Source organism: Falco peregrinus, chromosome 5 (assembly GCF_023634155.1).
Source record: "Falco peregrinus isolate bFalPer1 chromosome 5, bFalPer1.pri, whole genome shotgun sequence".
In the NCBI taxonomy this organism is placed as follows: Eukaryota; Metazoa; Chordata; class Aves; order Falconiformes; family Falconidae; genus Falco; species Falco peregrinus.
Genome location: NC_073725.1, coordinates 66,834,008 through 66,850,315, shown reverse-complemented (window position 1 = coordinate 66,850,315; position 16,308 = coordinate 66,834,008). Strand labels below are relative to the sequence as shown.

At 49.7% G+C, this 16,308-nt stretch overlaps 1 protein-coding gene across 1 annotated transcript; it reads left to right on the top strand.

The window, feature by feature from the left end:
- The first annotated feature begins 1,274 nt into the window (after positions 1-1,274).
- On the top strand, positions 1,275-11,096 carry ACER1 (alkaline ceramidase 1). The gene is made up of 6 exons (XM_005241691.1): positions 1,275-1,367; positions 7,477-7,591; positions 7,961-8,099; positions 9,269-9,406; positions 9,977-10,114; positions 10,928-11,096. The coding sequence occupies exons 1-6, from the start codon at positions 1,275-1,277 to the stop codon at positions 11,094-11,096; spliced, it is 792 nt and encodes a 263-aa protein (XP_005241748.1).
- The last annotated feature ends 5,212 nt before the right edge of the window (positions 11,097-16,308 follow it).

Below are 16,308 nucleotides of genomic sequence, written 5' to 3'. Positions count from 1 at the left end.
CTCCCCTCCCTGAGTTAGACTCAAAGCTGAAAGGATTTTCAAAGAAAAGAAAGCTCTGTTTTTCACCGGTGCCTCGGGAGATCAGAGATGTTACTGCGGTGGTTGGTGTCACACTGGTACCTGCTCATTCTGCAGAGTTAGAGGACAGCTGGACAAGTTAGTCCTACACTGCATCCAGGGACTTCACTGCTCAGCTCCAGGGAATTTCTGTGGCTCTTGTGTACCAAATACCCATCTGCTAGGGTTTGGATGGTGCTTCCAGACACCTGTAAGGTTGGCACCCATCTATCAGCTTCTAAAATACCTCCAAAGTCTCGAAGATCTGAAACAAAATATGCCAAATAGGAAACTTGATCAGAACTTTTACTTTTTCAAATGAATAAAAGAGAGCTGAGAAATGATGCTCACACTGAGTATAGCAAAGTCTTTAGCATGGGGAAGAAAACCAAGCAAAAGGTTAGATTTTTTTGTTTAGCCTCCCACCTGTAACTGCAGCTCCTGCCACTACCAGAGGCCAGGCTGGGGGACCTGGCAGTGGAGAGCCCACTCAAGGTGTGAAGCTCTGATGCCTTTCACTGGGAAACCAGGACAGAGATTGCATGGGAGCACATTCAAAGTGAAATCACTGCCACTGAAGAGACACCTCCCAGTGCCTTTCCTCTGTGCCCCCAGGACTCCGGTAATACCCAGGGTCTGTGCTGGTGCTCCAGGGCTGAGCTTGCAGAAAGCAAGCTCCAGCCCTCAGGAAGATGCTGAGAAACAACTAAGGAGAACAGAGCCAATGAGCAATTAACCCTGTAGAGTTGTCCACTCCCAGAAGGTAGCTCACAGCCTACAAAGTACAGGGAAGTCCTCTTGGCAGAAAGACCTGAGTCATAAAGAAAGTGAAGAGAAGGGAGAAGACACTGTGACAGGGACAGGGCTGAAATGGGGAAGCATCGTGTGGCGCCAACAACCTCTGATGAGAGATGTTAATACCATGGATGAGATTGTGGAGTTCGAGAACATTTCCTAGGGTGATTTGCCACTCCTGCATCGTGGTGAGAGAGGAGGAAATATTCTGCAATATGATGCATGCTGGGAAGAGGATGCGTCTTTTGTAGCAGGGTAAGGATGCGGTGCTTGAGCAGACTTGGTGCAACGTGGGTGTGCATGTGCGCAGGAGGCAGGCAGGCAGAGTGTGCTTTTCCACTTTCCCTTTGGCTGTGCAGCACACTCCTTGCCCACGTGCAAAACTAACCCACTCCTCTCCCTTTTGCAAAGGTGGCCCAACGATGCCGAGCATATTTTCCTACCAAAGTGCTGAAGTCGACTGGTGTGAAGGCAACTTTGAGCGCTCGACGGTCATTGCAGAGTACTACAACACCGTGAGTGCGGGTGCATCCAAGGGCTGGCTGGGGCACAAAGGCAGCCGTCTCCGGGCACCCAGGAGCTGCTTTTGGGAGAAAAAGGCGGGACAACCTTTTCTTTCCTCCTACTCACTCCTTTGAACTTCCTGGTGTTGGAGGGTGCTGGTATGGGGAATGTTTTCTGACTTCAGGTAAATCATGGGACTTTTATTGCTTACAACAGCCAGTTGCTCAGAAAACAAGCTGGGGTCAGGGGTACTTCTGGCTTGTGTGGAGCTGAGTTCCCAGTGAGAAAACCCTGGCAGTGCTCCTTCGCCCAGATTTGTGAGATCCTGTTATACCAGTCCTGCAGCTCTCCTGCCAATTGGGGTAAGTCCCACACAGGGCTTATATATTCCAGCTAAATGTACAGGAGTGGCAAAATGAGACACAGCACTTGCATGAACCGTGTTGGGCAGGTTGGGAATCTGGAACTCAGCACAGAGGGAAGCTGATGCATAAGCCAGTTTCACCTCCTATGATCCTTTATAATTCAGGCTCCATCCAGTGCCAGGCCCTTGAATGCAGCCTTCCGGCTTAAGCGTGGCTAGAAGCATCCACATCTGTTTGCAGAGGCCTCGGTACACAACCGCTCTCTGCAAGCGTGTCCTTCTACCTCAGTGCAATTACAGGCTAGCAAGGATGTGAGGCATGTGGATTTACAACCTTCCAAAGGCCTTGTTTACAACTTTTAGCAATTACTGCCTAACCCTAGAAGTTCTTGTTCTCATGGAAATGTCTCTTCCTCTTTTTAAAAAGCATTTCCTGCTTTTAATAAATTGCCTATAATAACAATAATTCCCTCCCCTCAGTCCAGCAGCTCCCCAGCAATAATTGCCCAGCTCGGGTCTCAGAGGAGGGATGCTCGGGCTGTGTATAGTCACTTCTCCTTGAGGCAGTTAAGAAACAAAGATCTGCCGGTCCAGGCCAAATCCTGCTTCCCTCTGGCACCCAACTGAATGTGTTGTGTTGTTGCTTGTTTACTGGCATTGCATCCCTGTCGGATGGGCTCAGAGCTGCAGAGGAAGGCACAGCTAGAAAGGAGATACAGAAATCACTTATATCAGTGTTTCAAATGCAGCTGGGGATGCCAAAGGTCTCTGTGTTTTGGAGTGTCACTGGCAACACTGGAGAGGGGCTGATTTCCACAAAGAGCGGGAAGTCTGAGAGCTACATTTTTAATCGGAATTCATCCTGGGAGATAAATCTGCCTCACCTCCTAGTTTAGTACATAAGCAGCATTTTTAAAATGTGTCTTTGGAGCTGAGACCCCGTTTTCACAAGGATCCTGATTTACACCCAGACTGTCAAAGTGGCTGAGGTTCCTTTTAACACACCAAGAAGTACCTCAGGAGCTCTCCAAAAGCATTTCTGTGTCTAACTTCTCTGCAGCACACTGCTAGACACCAGTTGGTGTGGCCAGATGCATAACTATCTTTCTTAGAACCCAAAGCCCTTTTCAATTTCCATTAAGAAAAAACTTATTTATTTTAGTAAGTTAGCTTAGGTGCCAAGGTCGTTTTGTGGCACAGGTTTCTAGATTATGTAGCTATTCCTGAAAACCTTACCCAGGTGTCTAGTTCTGGACTGAGGTCCCTGCTAGCCACAGCCTTCTCCTATGTTTCCATACTACGCCACTGGGCTTGTCGGGATGAATTTTCACTGGGTAGGACTCAGACACAGCCCTCCTCTAGGACAGGAAAACTGCTCCAATTCATGTTTCCACACAGATGTGAGCCACTGCAATACTGAGGAACACAGAGATGTGGGCAGAGCAAACCCTGCAGGACTTTTCCCAGTGATTAAACTAGCCCTTGTTCCTCCCTATATGTGAACACAGGGCACCTCTTTCCCAGCAAAGAAAGCGCTTTTTTTTGGTCCCTGCACTGAACTCCTTCTTGCCAAACTAATTTTTACCAGTCCATGGAGCTCAGCAGAGTGCCCATGTAGGTGGAGGGTACCACTTCTGCAGTTTCTGCCTTAAGATGCGATTCCCATTTCGAGAGAGCAGCAGAGATCAGGCTCCTTGTGATGTGCCCTACAGGGGGGACTCTAGAAAACTGACCGGACTGAGATCCCTACCTATCCCTGCTGGCTGGCAGCATGTTGTGGATGCAGCTGGGGATCAGGATACTATCTTGGATGTGTTCCTAACAGCCTGGACCTCATCCTCTTCTCTCCTCCATTCATTTGTTCCCTATATTCAGCTTCTTCCCTGTGGCAAGCTTTATGGGCTTTATCTCACTGGCCTGCCCTGAGATAATTATATCAATATTGACTTCAGCATCAGTTTGCCAGTTTTAGACTAGCTGGGAATGCAGCCAGCTCCTACCCAAGACTCCTACACCAGTAAATCAGCAGGGCTTCCTAATGGTGCATCCTTTCAGTGTCTTCTTCGCAACGCTGCCCGGGGCTCAAGCAAGGTAGCTTTGTGCCAGCAGCAGCAATGTGCTGCTGAGAATTACTCTGTGCCAGCCACACTCTCTCTCAGGTCTGCTTGGGTTTGATGCTTTTTATTAGAAATAAGCACCAAGGGTATGAGCAAAGAATGTAAACAGTATCTTTAAGTACCTAATAATACATGGTGGTTTGTGATTGGAGGCAGTTCAGCAGCAAAGCACTAACTATTTATAGTGACTCAGTGACCCAGAAATTTATTGTCTTCTGGCTGTTCGTAGAAGAACAGTACTGTGCTACATGAGGGTCATCAGTCAGGGACTTGTCTTTCTACCCTCATTTCTTTCCTGAAATGGCTGATCCAGGATGCTGGTAATGACACCCAGATCCCCAGCAGTCTTGCTGGCAAAGCAGCAGGAGCTCTGACACTGCCGTATATCCAGAGCTTGTGGATGTTTCATCGATTGGTGGAGATATGCCCGGCTGCAGGTGCAGATTACCTAGATATGCCCAGAGAAGCACTCAGAGTGCGCCAGAGCCGTGGTGTGCACCCTGGTCCTCCACACCCCAGCCCTCTGCACGGGCTCACTAACCCTGCAGCATCGCAGAGGCATTGTTCTCTTGTCTGCCCAGAAAGTTGCATGCAGGAGGATGGCAGCTCCTTGCCCAGCACTCTGCAGGCACTAAACAAACAGCTGTTTCCTGCCCCAAAGCACTGCCAGGACATTGTGATGGCAGGACAAACAGCCTCATCTTCTGCTACGCAGCTCTGGCTATTAGGAACTTGCTATACAGGTCTGGAGAGCCTCTGAGGTATTCACTGCTGTCTTTGGCCCTGTGGGCTCTTCTGTCAGCTAAAGCTGGTTCGCTGGCCTAAGTGAATGAACACACTCCCATGAGTCTTGCAGAAATCTCCTTTCACTGCAGAAAACGCCTGTCTTGAGTAAGGACCAGCACATGCCTTGGCTGCTGTTGCACTGTTGCCATGCTCACAGAGCCAGGCAGAGCTCTGCAAACCAGCATCTCCTGCCCCAATCTGTATCCAAGGCTTGTTCTCACCCTGTCATGGATGGAGATGCAAACAGATTCTCTGCAGGTCTCTCCTTTCATCTTAGGCTGCAAAGCGCCAAGTTGCAGAAGCCCTGGGGCCTTTCTGATGATCCTACTAATGCACCAAGATTAAAGCCATGTCGCTGATCCCAGTCTCAGTTTTCTCCTAGTGAAAGAAGCAGATGTCAGTACAGGCCTAAGCTTGGTTTAGTCAACTGGAGAAATAACTCACACTTGTTAGGAAGTGGGACATTGCTATGAGCTCACACTGTGGAAAACCATAGGGCTGAGTCACTGACACAGGTCAGATCACACCTTGGCTCCATCACCTCTTTTCTCCCTGGATCCTGGGCAGAAAGAGCTCATGCCTCCTGGGCCAGTACAACCCAGCTAGGTAGAAGCCGTGCTGGGGACACACAGCATGAGCAGAGACTCTGGAAAAACTTCCTAATGGGAGTACTGGGAGCAAACCCCTCCTAACCACATTTGAGATGGAGCTCACCCCATCCTAGCGGAAAGATATAAGGCAGCACTTACAAATCAGGCCTTGGATCTGACGAGCGGTGAAGACCCCTGATCTGTCCCCCACAGATGCAGTTTTGTAGCAGTCCTCCCCTAAGCTCTGAGTTTGGCTGCTCTGCAAGGAATCACTTTCTTTTTGACCATATTGGAACAGTTCCCCTGATTATCCCTCCCCTCTGATATCTGATCTTGCACATCTCACGCTGAATTAATGAAGTGATAACATTGCTATCATGTAATTAATGGCACTGTTGCAATGCCCACTGCAGCAGGGATTCCGACCTCTCTATACGCAATCTCAAACTCCCGGGTTTCCTCACATTGACGTGCATGCTGGCACTTGCATACTGCTGCCCTTTCTGCAAGCATTTTCTCTCTTCTTGCTATCCCTGCTTGTCTTCCTAAAGCCTCTTCAACCATTTCACAGGAAAAGAAATGTTTGCAACACAGTTGTTACTTTAACACATGGTTTGGTTTCTTGATCATTTCTGAACGGTTTGACCTCAAGTGTGCAAGTGGGAGCAGCACTTCTCTTTTCATAGCTGGAATGGGAATAGGCCTGGATTTGGCTCTAAGCACATGTAGAAAACCAATACATTTGGCCTGAGAGCTGCTGTTAATGGGAGCATCAACTTGTTTCGTAAAAGCCTTAGTGAAATTCAAGATTAATCTCCAGGTGTTAAAGGGAATAGAGACCTTACATTAAGTGTGAATTATGTTTCTCTCTGAAATATGAGAGGGTGTGTTTCATGTATATGACAACATCCCTGTGATTTGCAGCCCTGTTACCATAAACTTAGATCCCATGGGGCATCACAAGCCGAGTGTCAATTTTGCAGTTTACTTGGTGCATGTAAGGGCTGCTGAGGGGTAAGACTCCAGCTGTGGATGTCAGGTTCCAGGCGTGGGGTCTAGATCAGAATCTAGCTGGAAGATGAAAGGAAAAGGATTGTCAGGGTGAGATAAAAGTCTCCTGGTGGCTTGCCAAATGGCACTTTAGCAGATGGCTCTTCCCTGCTGTCCCCCAAAGAGCTGTCTGGCAGGTAAAACATAGCACAACAGTCCCAAACTTTCATAAGCAAGAAAGATTTTCCCTGCAGAGGCTGTGCTTCCCTGTGATACCCCTTTACTGAATTGCAAAATCAGGTGAAAAAGCCAGGATTATTTCAAACTTCATTCCCCCATAGCTGCAGGGTAGAATGGGCCTGATCCAGCAGAAAGGTCCAGGCTTTGGGCACTTGCTGCTGTTCCCCAGGTCCCAGATTTTGCCCATCAGCACCTACTGTTCCCCAAAGCACCGGCACCTTCAACCAGTCTAGGCAGCAGCAGCAGGCTGAGCCCCAGTACCATCCCCTTGTTCCCAGACAAATAGAACTCTGTCAATGAAGCAGTTTTGCAGAGAAATTAGGGCAGAATAATATCACTGCATTAATTTGCTAGGTATGTTTAAAGGAGGTTTATGACTTCACGTAATTACTAGTACCCAGAATACCTCTCCCACCAGGCCAGGTGGCTTCGCACATGACACTACAGGATGCCACCTCAACCCTGCCTGTTCCCACTTACCAACGTCCTGCTTGCTGTGCTGCCCTCCACCACACCTGCTACCAGCTAAGGATGGTTTTCCTGACTGTGGTTTGCTGTGGTGGCCTAGCTCCTCACACCCACCCAGCCCCTCGCCGGGGGCAGGCTGCTGGCTGAAAGGGGCAGAAGCCATTCAAGGAGTTTCTGGCGGGTCTGGGTTGACAGGAGAGGGGGATTGCTGAAAACAGAAGAGCTTTGGCAGCTTGCTTGAAGACACTGGACAGCTGAAGATAAACAGTCACCCAAAAGGGGCACACTGGCTTATCCTGGGCTTGCTGGCCCCAGAGGTGCCTGCAGGAAGAGCACAGGTGTCTGCAGCCATTGCTGTCACAGCAATAGCTGTCCTCCCAGTTCCAGCCTTGCTTCTCCAGAAACGCCTCTGCCCTCTCCCTGTGCCAAGAGTAGTACCGGCTTCCATACAACACTTTCCACTAGAGATCAGTATCCTCTTCACACATGGAGACACGGAGGCACATGGTGGGATGAGACTTGCCCAAGAATATGCAATAAGCTGAATGTGCCTCTTCTTTTTCAGATCAGCAATGTAAGCTTCTTTGTCCTTTCTCCTGCCCTGCTCTACCTGAACCGGCAGTACTGTCAGCAGCGCACCTTGCCCATGTATGTCGTCTCTGGCATGCTCTTCTGCGTAGGTGGGTGCCAAGGTTGTGAGAAGACCAGACAAGTTGCCAGAATACCAGACTGCTCATTCATGATACCTTTGGAGGTATCTTAGCAGCTAAAGCACAGGGGCCAGCTGGGGTGGGATACCAAACAGCCATGTCTGTCTGAAGCCCTGCAGCTCCTGGGTCCTGCTGGCTGTGGATGCACAGCTTCCAGCCAGTAAATCCCCATGGCGCTGTGTGGACTGACTGACACAGGCCTCCGTTAACACCAAGGCCCATGCCTCTGCTCTTCAGGAATGGTGTGTCTTCAGGAATGGCCCCCAAGGACTTCCCAGGCCAGATGGGTTTGTGTGAGGATGAAGCTTTGCTGATACAAGCTATCCTTGCTCCTTGTAGGTATCTTCTCCATGTACTTTCACATGACACTGAGCTATGTGGGACAACTTTTGGATGAGCTGTCCATCCTCTGGACACTGGCTGTGGCATATTCCTTTTGGTACCCAAGGGTTTACTTCCCCAGGTGCATCAAGACCAGGTATGACTCAGAGGGACACAGGGTTGCAGGCTTTCAGGGGAGGGATGGGACATTGACATCGATGTGTGCGACCCACAGACCCACCCCAGCCCGCAGCCAGCTCCCCTCCCCTGCAAGGGGTCAGCATTGAGGTTACTGCAGTTTGCTTTGGGACCAGACCCTCTATCACTCAGTGGTGGATGTGCTGACAGAGGAAGAGTAAGAAACGCTCCCACAGGGAAGGGCTGTGCTGGGCTCCTGTCAGCTGGAGCTGTTTGTCTTTGAGAAGCTGCAGAGGAAACTTTGCGTGGAGAATTTCAAAATCAATTAGGAAATTAAATGTTCCTGAGCACTGACATTCAATTATGCATGCTGTCAGAATTTATAGCATCCCCTGCCATCCACAGAGAGCTCTCCCTGAAGGCTGATGGGGCTTCCCATAGGATAAACTGGTCCAAGTTAACACGCCCTATTTTAAAGGTTGTTTGCAGGAGGGCTGCCTGGAGCTCAGCAGAAAGAATGGGAATACTGGGTGAGCATGGATCAGCAGAAACAGGAACCCAGCAGGGCTTTGCTCAAAGGATGGTCCCATCCTGGCAGGCTTGCTGGAGCCCTCTGAGCCAGCCCCGGAGAAGCCTTGCAAAGGCCTGCTCCAAGTCTGCTCTTCCCATGCCTAAGAGGAGGTCACCAGGAGTTCACTGTGGAGACACGGTTGGGGGAGAGGGGAAGGGACTTGGGAAGGGATTTGCATGTGAAAGGCCCCTCTGAGCCCTATTGTTGTTCAGTCAGCCCAAATCTGCATGTTTGCATGGTTCAAGCCCCTGCCCCACACTGCTGGGACTCCTGCTTTGCAGCCCTTCCCTAAGCAAAGCTCCCGATGCCTTCGGTTCTGCCTTCGGTTCTCAGTGTGCGTCTCTGGCATCACCATGAAAATGCACAAGGTACCTTCTGGGCTGTGTCCCCTCTCAGTCAGGGACTAACTGGGGGCTTTGGGCAAAGCACCGATATAAACAGATACCTCAGCCTTCCTGCCAGGACTGCTGCAGAGGCAGAGGTCAGCCATGTGCAAACAGATTGGAGGTGCTGGAGAAGGGTTTCCTCTCCCGGGCAATGAGCAGGAGCTCTCCCATCCTTATCCTTCCATACTGTGAACCTTGGGGGCACTGACACTCACTCCCAACTCCCTTTAGGAAGCATTTTCTCTGGCTGAGTGCTGTCACCACTGTGATCAGTACCTTGATGTCCTTCATCAAACCGGCCTTCAATGCCTACGCACTCAACTGCATCGCCTTCCACCTGCTGTACCTGACGTGGCGTGAGCTGAAAAAGTAAGGAGAGAGCTGAGAGGGGTTATCTGCAGGTCCATTGCATGCTCCTGGCAGGCTCACGTGTGTCAGTGACTGGGCAAAACAGTGAATTGAGCCCAAGTCTTCATCAGCCACACATTGGATTATCAGCTCTGCAAAGAATTGGGGCAGCCTAGGAAGGACCAGGAAGAGGCATAGGCAGGACTGTGGGCAGTGGGGTACAAGGCGACAATCTGGACCAGGTGCCACACAGAATGGAGACAATGCAAGTGTATCTTCTCCTCCCCAGCTACCACCTATGGCAGCTCCTTCCCCTTTGTGGGGATTTAGGAACCAGAGTGGGGTTGGAAGAACCCACCAGAATCTGGGGAGAAAGACAGGAATGCCTTGGCATCTCCTAGCATTATCCTCACCACAGAAAGTCAGAAACTCTCTCTACAGAGCCATACTTCTTCAGTTATTGTGGTCTGATGACTAGTCTCCAGAAGAAACTGCCCTGTTGCATTAGCATTTGCAGACAGGAACCAGCCCTCTTTAAAATTCACTTTTCTTCCAACGTGATTGCTTCCTCTTCCTCACTGTGTCTTCCAGGTGCAATGACAAAAGGGTTCATCGGATGGCCACAGTCATGGTTGTGTGGTGGGTACTGGCCATCAGCAGCTGGATAAGCGACAGATGGCTCTGCGGGCTCTGGCAGGCAATCAACTTCCCCTACTTCCACAGCTTCTGGTAAGGGCTCCAGTATAAGGGCAGGAATCCCAGCCCAAACGTTTCAGGGGCTGAAGGGCCATAGCTATGGAGAAGTGGCAGCTGGGATGAGATACCCAACCAGGGAGCAGCCACATCTCTGCTCAACCCTCTCGCCCTTTCTTCTGTCATTGATGCTGCTCCTCAGCCTGGCCCCAGCCCAGGGTTTTGGCCCTAATCACTGCTTAATATCCCTTACCTCCTATGTACTAGCCAAACAGTGTTTTGCAAGTGAAATTGTTCTAGAAGTCCCTCCAGGTAAGCAGCTTGCTTTCAAAGAGCTGCATCTGCTCCCAGGAAGCTGCATGAAGTGCAGTGTTCTTTGAGTTATTTTAATAGCCAGACTGAAAGACACTGATTTGCTTGGGTGCTTTCAGTGCCTGGCCAAGCATGGCTGCAAGTGCTGCACACAGCAGCATTCTCAGATTCATCCTCACAAATCACTGGGGTGACAGGGACGGATACCCAGCACTGCTGAGCTGGGCCAGGCAAGGTGGAGAATGGGTGGGCTGGTTTGGGGCTGAAGTCCCCTGCACCACCCCATCCCCTCTGCACAAAGAGTTGCTCCTGCCCCAGCTCACAGAGCAACTCTAGGGTTTCCCCATAGGTACAAAGCTTGCAGAACCCACGCTCCCTGCAGCCCTCATGCATGACAGGACTGGGACCTTTGCCTGCCATTGCCGTAACCCCTGGCTCTAGCCTCACGGTGACAATGCCAGCCGCACACCACTACAAGGTGCAGGAGCAGGTGGAGTTATCCATGTCCAACACGTGTCTTTCTGGTTTCCTTGCTAGGCATGTGCTGATAGCCATGTCCCTCCTATACTGCTGCCCACTGGTCATCTACTTCGATGTCAGCTACGAGATGCCATCATTCAAGCCAAAGCTTGGATATTGGCCCAGCGACTCTTGGCCTGTTGTGGTGCCTTACGTTGCCCTGGAGGAACCCCACAAGCAGTGCTAGAGCCAGTTGCCGGTTGCCATCAGGCATCCCTTGGGCATGGGGTGCGTGATGCACACGTGTGCGCCTGCATGGGGAACACCTCAGTTGTGCGCCTGTTCCTTGGACAAGGGCAATGTGGCTAGCGGATGGGGCAGGGAGCAGCTGAGGCCTCGTGATGCTGGGCATGAAGCAGGGTGGGAGCCCACAGGTGCCTCGAAAGACTCTGCCCAGACTGGTGTCCAGGGAGCTGAAGATCTCCTCCTCCAGCAGATCCGCACTGAGAAGGGGAGGGAGATGGTGCTTCTTCTGTGTCTTCTGCATTAGTCAGGCAGCAGCACCCTTTGCTGACATGGGCACAGCCGAGAACACAGAAGCTAAACTGGTGACAGTTGGGTTTTTTGGGGCTGCTCGAAGTATTATTATTATTAATAGATGTATTTATTTATTGATGTATTTGGTCTTGCTCAGGAGAGCTATGCATTAAAGCTGTGGTCACTGACTTGCACTGAGCCCCTTTCTTTCCCCTGACTGCACCATGTCTCCTGTTATCTGTTAGTCACTCCCCCAGACAGGGTGGCCAAAGCGCTCTCTGACCTAGGAAGAGCTGTTTATAAAGAGAAATCCTCCAGGGTGACAGCCCAAAAGAGGCTGTGCTGGCCCAGGTCCTGGGGTGCTGTGCCCCATGCTCTACCCTTTCAACCCCCAACTGCCCTTGTTCGTCCCCAGTCTCCAATGGTCATGTGTAACTTGGAGACTCCTCTGCCTGCTGAGGGCTGGCTGGTGGCAGAGCACGAGTTAAGGAGCCAGTACATTAGACAAACTTGTTGGTACCTTTCAAGAAGCAAGAGAACATGTAAAGCCTCAGAGAAAGACCACCGCTGTGCCACAAGTACAAAGCGACGCTTTCCAGGTTCTTCCCATAGTGTAAGAGTGAAGAAGGTGCTCCCACAGCCACAGGACACACTCGTGTTCTCTGAGCCTTGCTGCATGACAGTGACGAGTTGAACCATGTTGTGGGTCTGGGTCCTCGCACAATCAGCGGGGGCTGTCCCTGGAGAGCACTGAGAAGCTGGCGGAGTTGCTGATACTGGCTCACTTCAACACAGCCAGAACAAGGCAACATCACTTCAGGGACCACAGGCTTTTTGGGCCGCTGTGAGTAAAGCAAAAGCAAAAGCACTCTGGGTGTAACTGAGGTAGAAGGTGCTGTGCAGCATGCCACCCAGTGCCTGTGCCGGGGCCGCTGCTGTCTCGTGGGTCCCTCTGCAATGGTCCCCAGAGCCACTAGATGGCAAATTTGGCTCAGTAACCCCGAGCAATTTTTCATCTTGGGGAAAGGGATGCCTTGCTCAAGGACTGAACCCCCAGGCCTGGTCCCCCTTGCCCTTTCCATCACCCAGCACGGGGTCAGAGACCTCTCCTCCAGCACAGCCACCGATAAAACACCTGCACAAGGTGCAGGACAAGGGAGAATTGGAGCTCCAGCCTTTATATGGCCTTGCCTCTCCATGCTGGTGCCCATCTCCTCCTCTGTTTGCCTCTTTGTCTTCCTGCATGCCATCACTCTTGCCTCATCACCCCATCTCCCTTTCACTGACCCTCCCCGTTTTACTCCTTGCTCTCCCCCCGCCTCACCCCTTCCCCAGCCCATCACATTCTTCTACAGCCTATTAATAACTTCTGGGCAATTGCACCGGGTCCCCGCTGGGCTCGGCCCCTCCGTCGTGGCTGCCCTGCGCAGCCACTGAGCGCGCCAGCAGCAAGTTCAAAAGTGCAGCGGGGCTTTCACAGCCCCTCTCCCCGTCAGGGGGTGGAGGAGGCCGCTCGCAAAGAAAGGCTGCGTTGCCAGGGAGCCTGGCACAGGAAAAGGGGGTCACCTTCACCTCCGACAGGACCGCCAGAGATGGACAGGCGCCAGCAGCCCTGCAGGCCAGAGATGCTGAGAGCCACGAAGGGATGGAGGCTGGGGCGTGGGCAAGGAGGGGTAATTGGCCGTCTCTGGCCATGGAGCTGGTGTGATGCTCAGCAGAGAAACCCAGCGGCAAAATCCCCCGTGCAGTATGGTAATAAGGGAGGTGTCCCGGGCGCTGCTGCCTTGAGAACAATGTTGCTGCAGTTGAGTGACTGTAACAGGGCCTGATGACAGCCGGGGCCACGTTAAAAATGCCTATTCAAGCAGATCAAGACATTGAGAGGCCTCGTGGGGATCTGAAACCCTCAGGGATTTCTGGATGAAGCCAGAAGCTGAATCCTCAGCCCTGGGAACCTGGGGGGGGGGGGGGCGGGGGGGGGGGGCGGGGGGGGAGAAAGAGAGAAAAGAAAAGAAACCCACAAAGCAGCTTTAAAAGGACTGCAGCGCCTGAGGCAGGGCCTCCTGCTCCAAGCAGGGCTGTAGCCTGAGAAAGCCAAGCAACCCTGACACCAGTGTGTGACTGTGGTCTGGCCGTCCCCAGGGCTGCATGGGTTTATCTGAGGCTGGGGATGCTCTGTCCTTCCTGTCAGGGAGCCATGGCTCTGGCTTGTGGGGTGCAGAACTGACTTCCCACAAAAACGAAGGGGGCTGTCAAAGGGATGGGTCAGGGCATTTTTGCCTTGAGCTGAAAGGGGTCCTGCAGGGATGACCAGCATGCTGGACAGAGAAAGTTAGGAGCCCTCAGAGGGCAAAAAGCAACAGTGGCCCCTTCTCAACCCCCCCAGGCCATGGGGAGTCCTGATGGTACCTTCTGCACCAGGACCCTTGGCTGTGTGAGCGCCTCTCTGGGTGTAACCACCCAGCTTGCTCAGCACAGGAACACAGGAAAACAGGCAGGGCAGGAAGAGCTGCAAACCCGCATACTCAGGGATCTGAGTTAGGACTGGTCAAAATTAAACCTTTCCGTATTTTTGCCAGATGAGTCTTAACCCGGATCATTTCCCTGATTTGGTTCCCCATGTGGCTGCCTGAACCACAAAAAAAGAGGCAAGAGAAGGAGCAGGAATGAGGAAAAGGATAGAGGCTGCTCCTTTCAACTGATGCCAGATTAAAGAGGTTGTGAAACAGCAGCATCAATTGAGTCTATTTGGTGCAATTGCAACACAAATTAAATAATAATGTTGATAACGCACCAGTTCTGCAGAATCAAGGACTAACACTTACCTGTTCTGCTGCACCGAATTGCCTCCTGCTGTTATAGATTTACACTGCAGGGTTTGGCTCGCAGACTGGAAACTTTTTGAGGCAGAGTGATTTATCTGTAAAAGACATTGCACATTCATGGACCTGCATAAATAATGCAAAAGTAATTAATAATAACCCAGTCTCTGCTCTTAACAATGCCAGGAGAAGAAACTGCTTCACTGGAGTGTCTCTTATGCCTTTTGCAAAAGATCTTTATTTGTTAACTGTCTCAAGGAGTAGGAAGATAATAGTTTTGAAACACAGAATGGATGTCACTAGGTCCTGGGATTTTATTGCCAGCCTGGCAATCTTTACGATTGATTTAAAGAACCCTCTGCTGGAGTCATGTTAAAACAACATTGATTCAGCTTTGATTTTTTTTTTTAGTTTTAATCTCCTAGGTCTGCAGTCAAAAGTTTGAAACCATGAACGCAAAGGGCTGAGAAACCCAGGAAGGAAAGAAATAAGCTCCAAGAATTATTAATTCTGAAAGTCTTGTCCTTTCAACTCTAAGTGCTACTTTTGAGGTTCGCCACAGGATTTCCAACCCAGGGGCTGGCAGTTCTGTTATACCCACCTCACAACTGCTAGGAAACATGTTTAATTTTTTTTTTCCCACTGTTTTACCTACATCCTTGCTATCCCCTTTACATTTAAGACAAAACTAGCCATAGGGACATAAAAAAATGCCATGATTTTCCAGATATTGATGGCTGTTCTGGACAGATGAAAGCATCAGGTCCTGATCAGCTGAAAGTCGTATTTTAGCAAATACTCTGTGTCACCATGTTTGCATGGTCTTGAGATCCTCTGCCCATGTCCTTCTGTATTAGCTCACATGGTGGCTGCACACATAATCGGCGTGGGTTTGACCAGTCATCATAGAGGAGGTGTGTGTAGAAGTGCTTCTCAGTAAGGAGAAGCACAGCCATTACATGGCCAAATAAACCAGTTGACAAAAATGTTCTTTAAACAAAAGATCAAATGATCTCTTCAGCTGTTTCTCTAAAACCCCATGATTTGGTTCCACTTAGTAAGACATTCTCACTGCTGTTTTCCGAAGAAAAACAAGCAGTTCACATTTATCTGACAAAGTGGTTCAAATAACTTCAATTCTCTAGTAATGGCTGCTATCAAAATACCTAAAATGGAAGGATTAATTTTTCTGTGCCTTCACATTGCAGCTCAAAACATGGTTTCAATTAGGACTGTTGTCCACTTTCCTTTATTCACTTTCTATGAATGTTCAGTCACTTGGGTCCTGATTCATGAGCCCACTTTAAGCACATGTTTTTTTATAAATGTTTATAAATGTAAAACTGAATAGGGTTTTTCTGAAATGGCACACTTAGTTTCACTGTCAAAAATATTTAACAAAAGGCAAAGATTTATCCCAAATGCAGAAGTATTCACCAAAAGCAACACTCAGTTGTGCATCGGGTTATAAAATTCGCAATCTGCAATCGATGCTGCATTTATTTAGATAGGCCTTCCATAAGAGACCAGCTGTCTCGGTTCACTAAAATGCTAAAGCATATGTTTAATTTTAAGAATATGAATAATTCCATTGATATCAATGGCACTTACTTACACTTAAGAATATATTTTGCTGGGCTGGAGCCAGAAATAGTGCCATGTAATGCCAATAAAGTGCAAACTGCAATATTTCTGTAAATGCTTTCTGGGACCAATTTAAAAATTAATCAATGAAGAACTGTAATGTGAAAATGCAAAAATTAATGTATGTGAGATTTTGCTGTTTACTATCCTAATATTGCCAAGTATTAACATTCACCAGAGCACTGCCAAGTGAAATCAAAACCAAATCTGTGAAATAGAGCAAAAATGGCAACAAGTTGAATTTGTTATTCATCATGAATCATCCTATCAGACTTAAAGATTTACTCACGTAACACTGAGTAACATTTACCATCCTTACAGAAAGGCATACACCTAGATTAAAGACAGGGTCTGATCCCATTTGTACCATCTCCAATGCACATTAACTCTGTTCAGCCCAAAGAGCAAGTCCAGTTTGAGGTGATGCTTGAAAGGGAGAACAGGATCTGCTCTGTA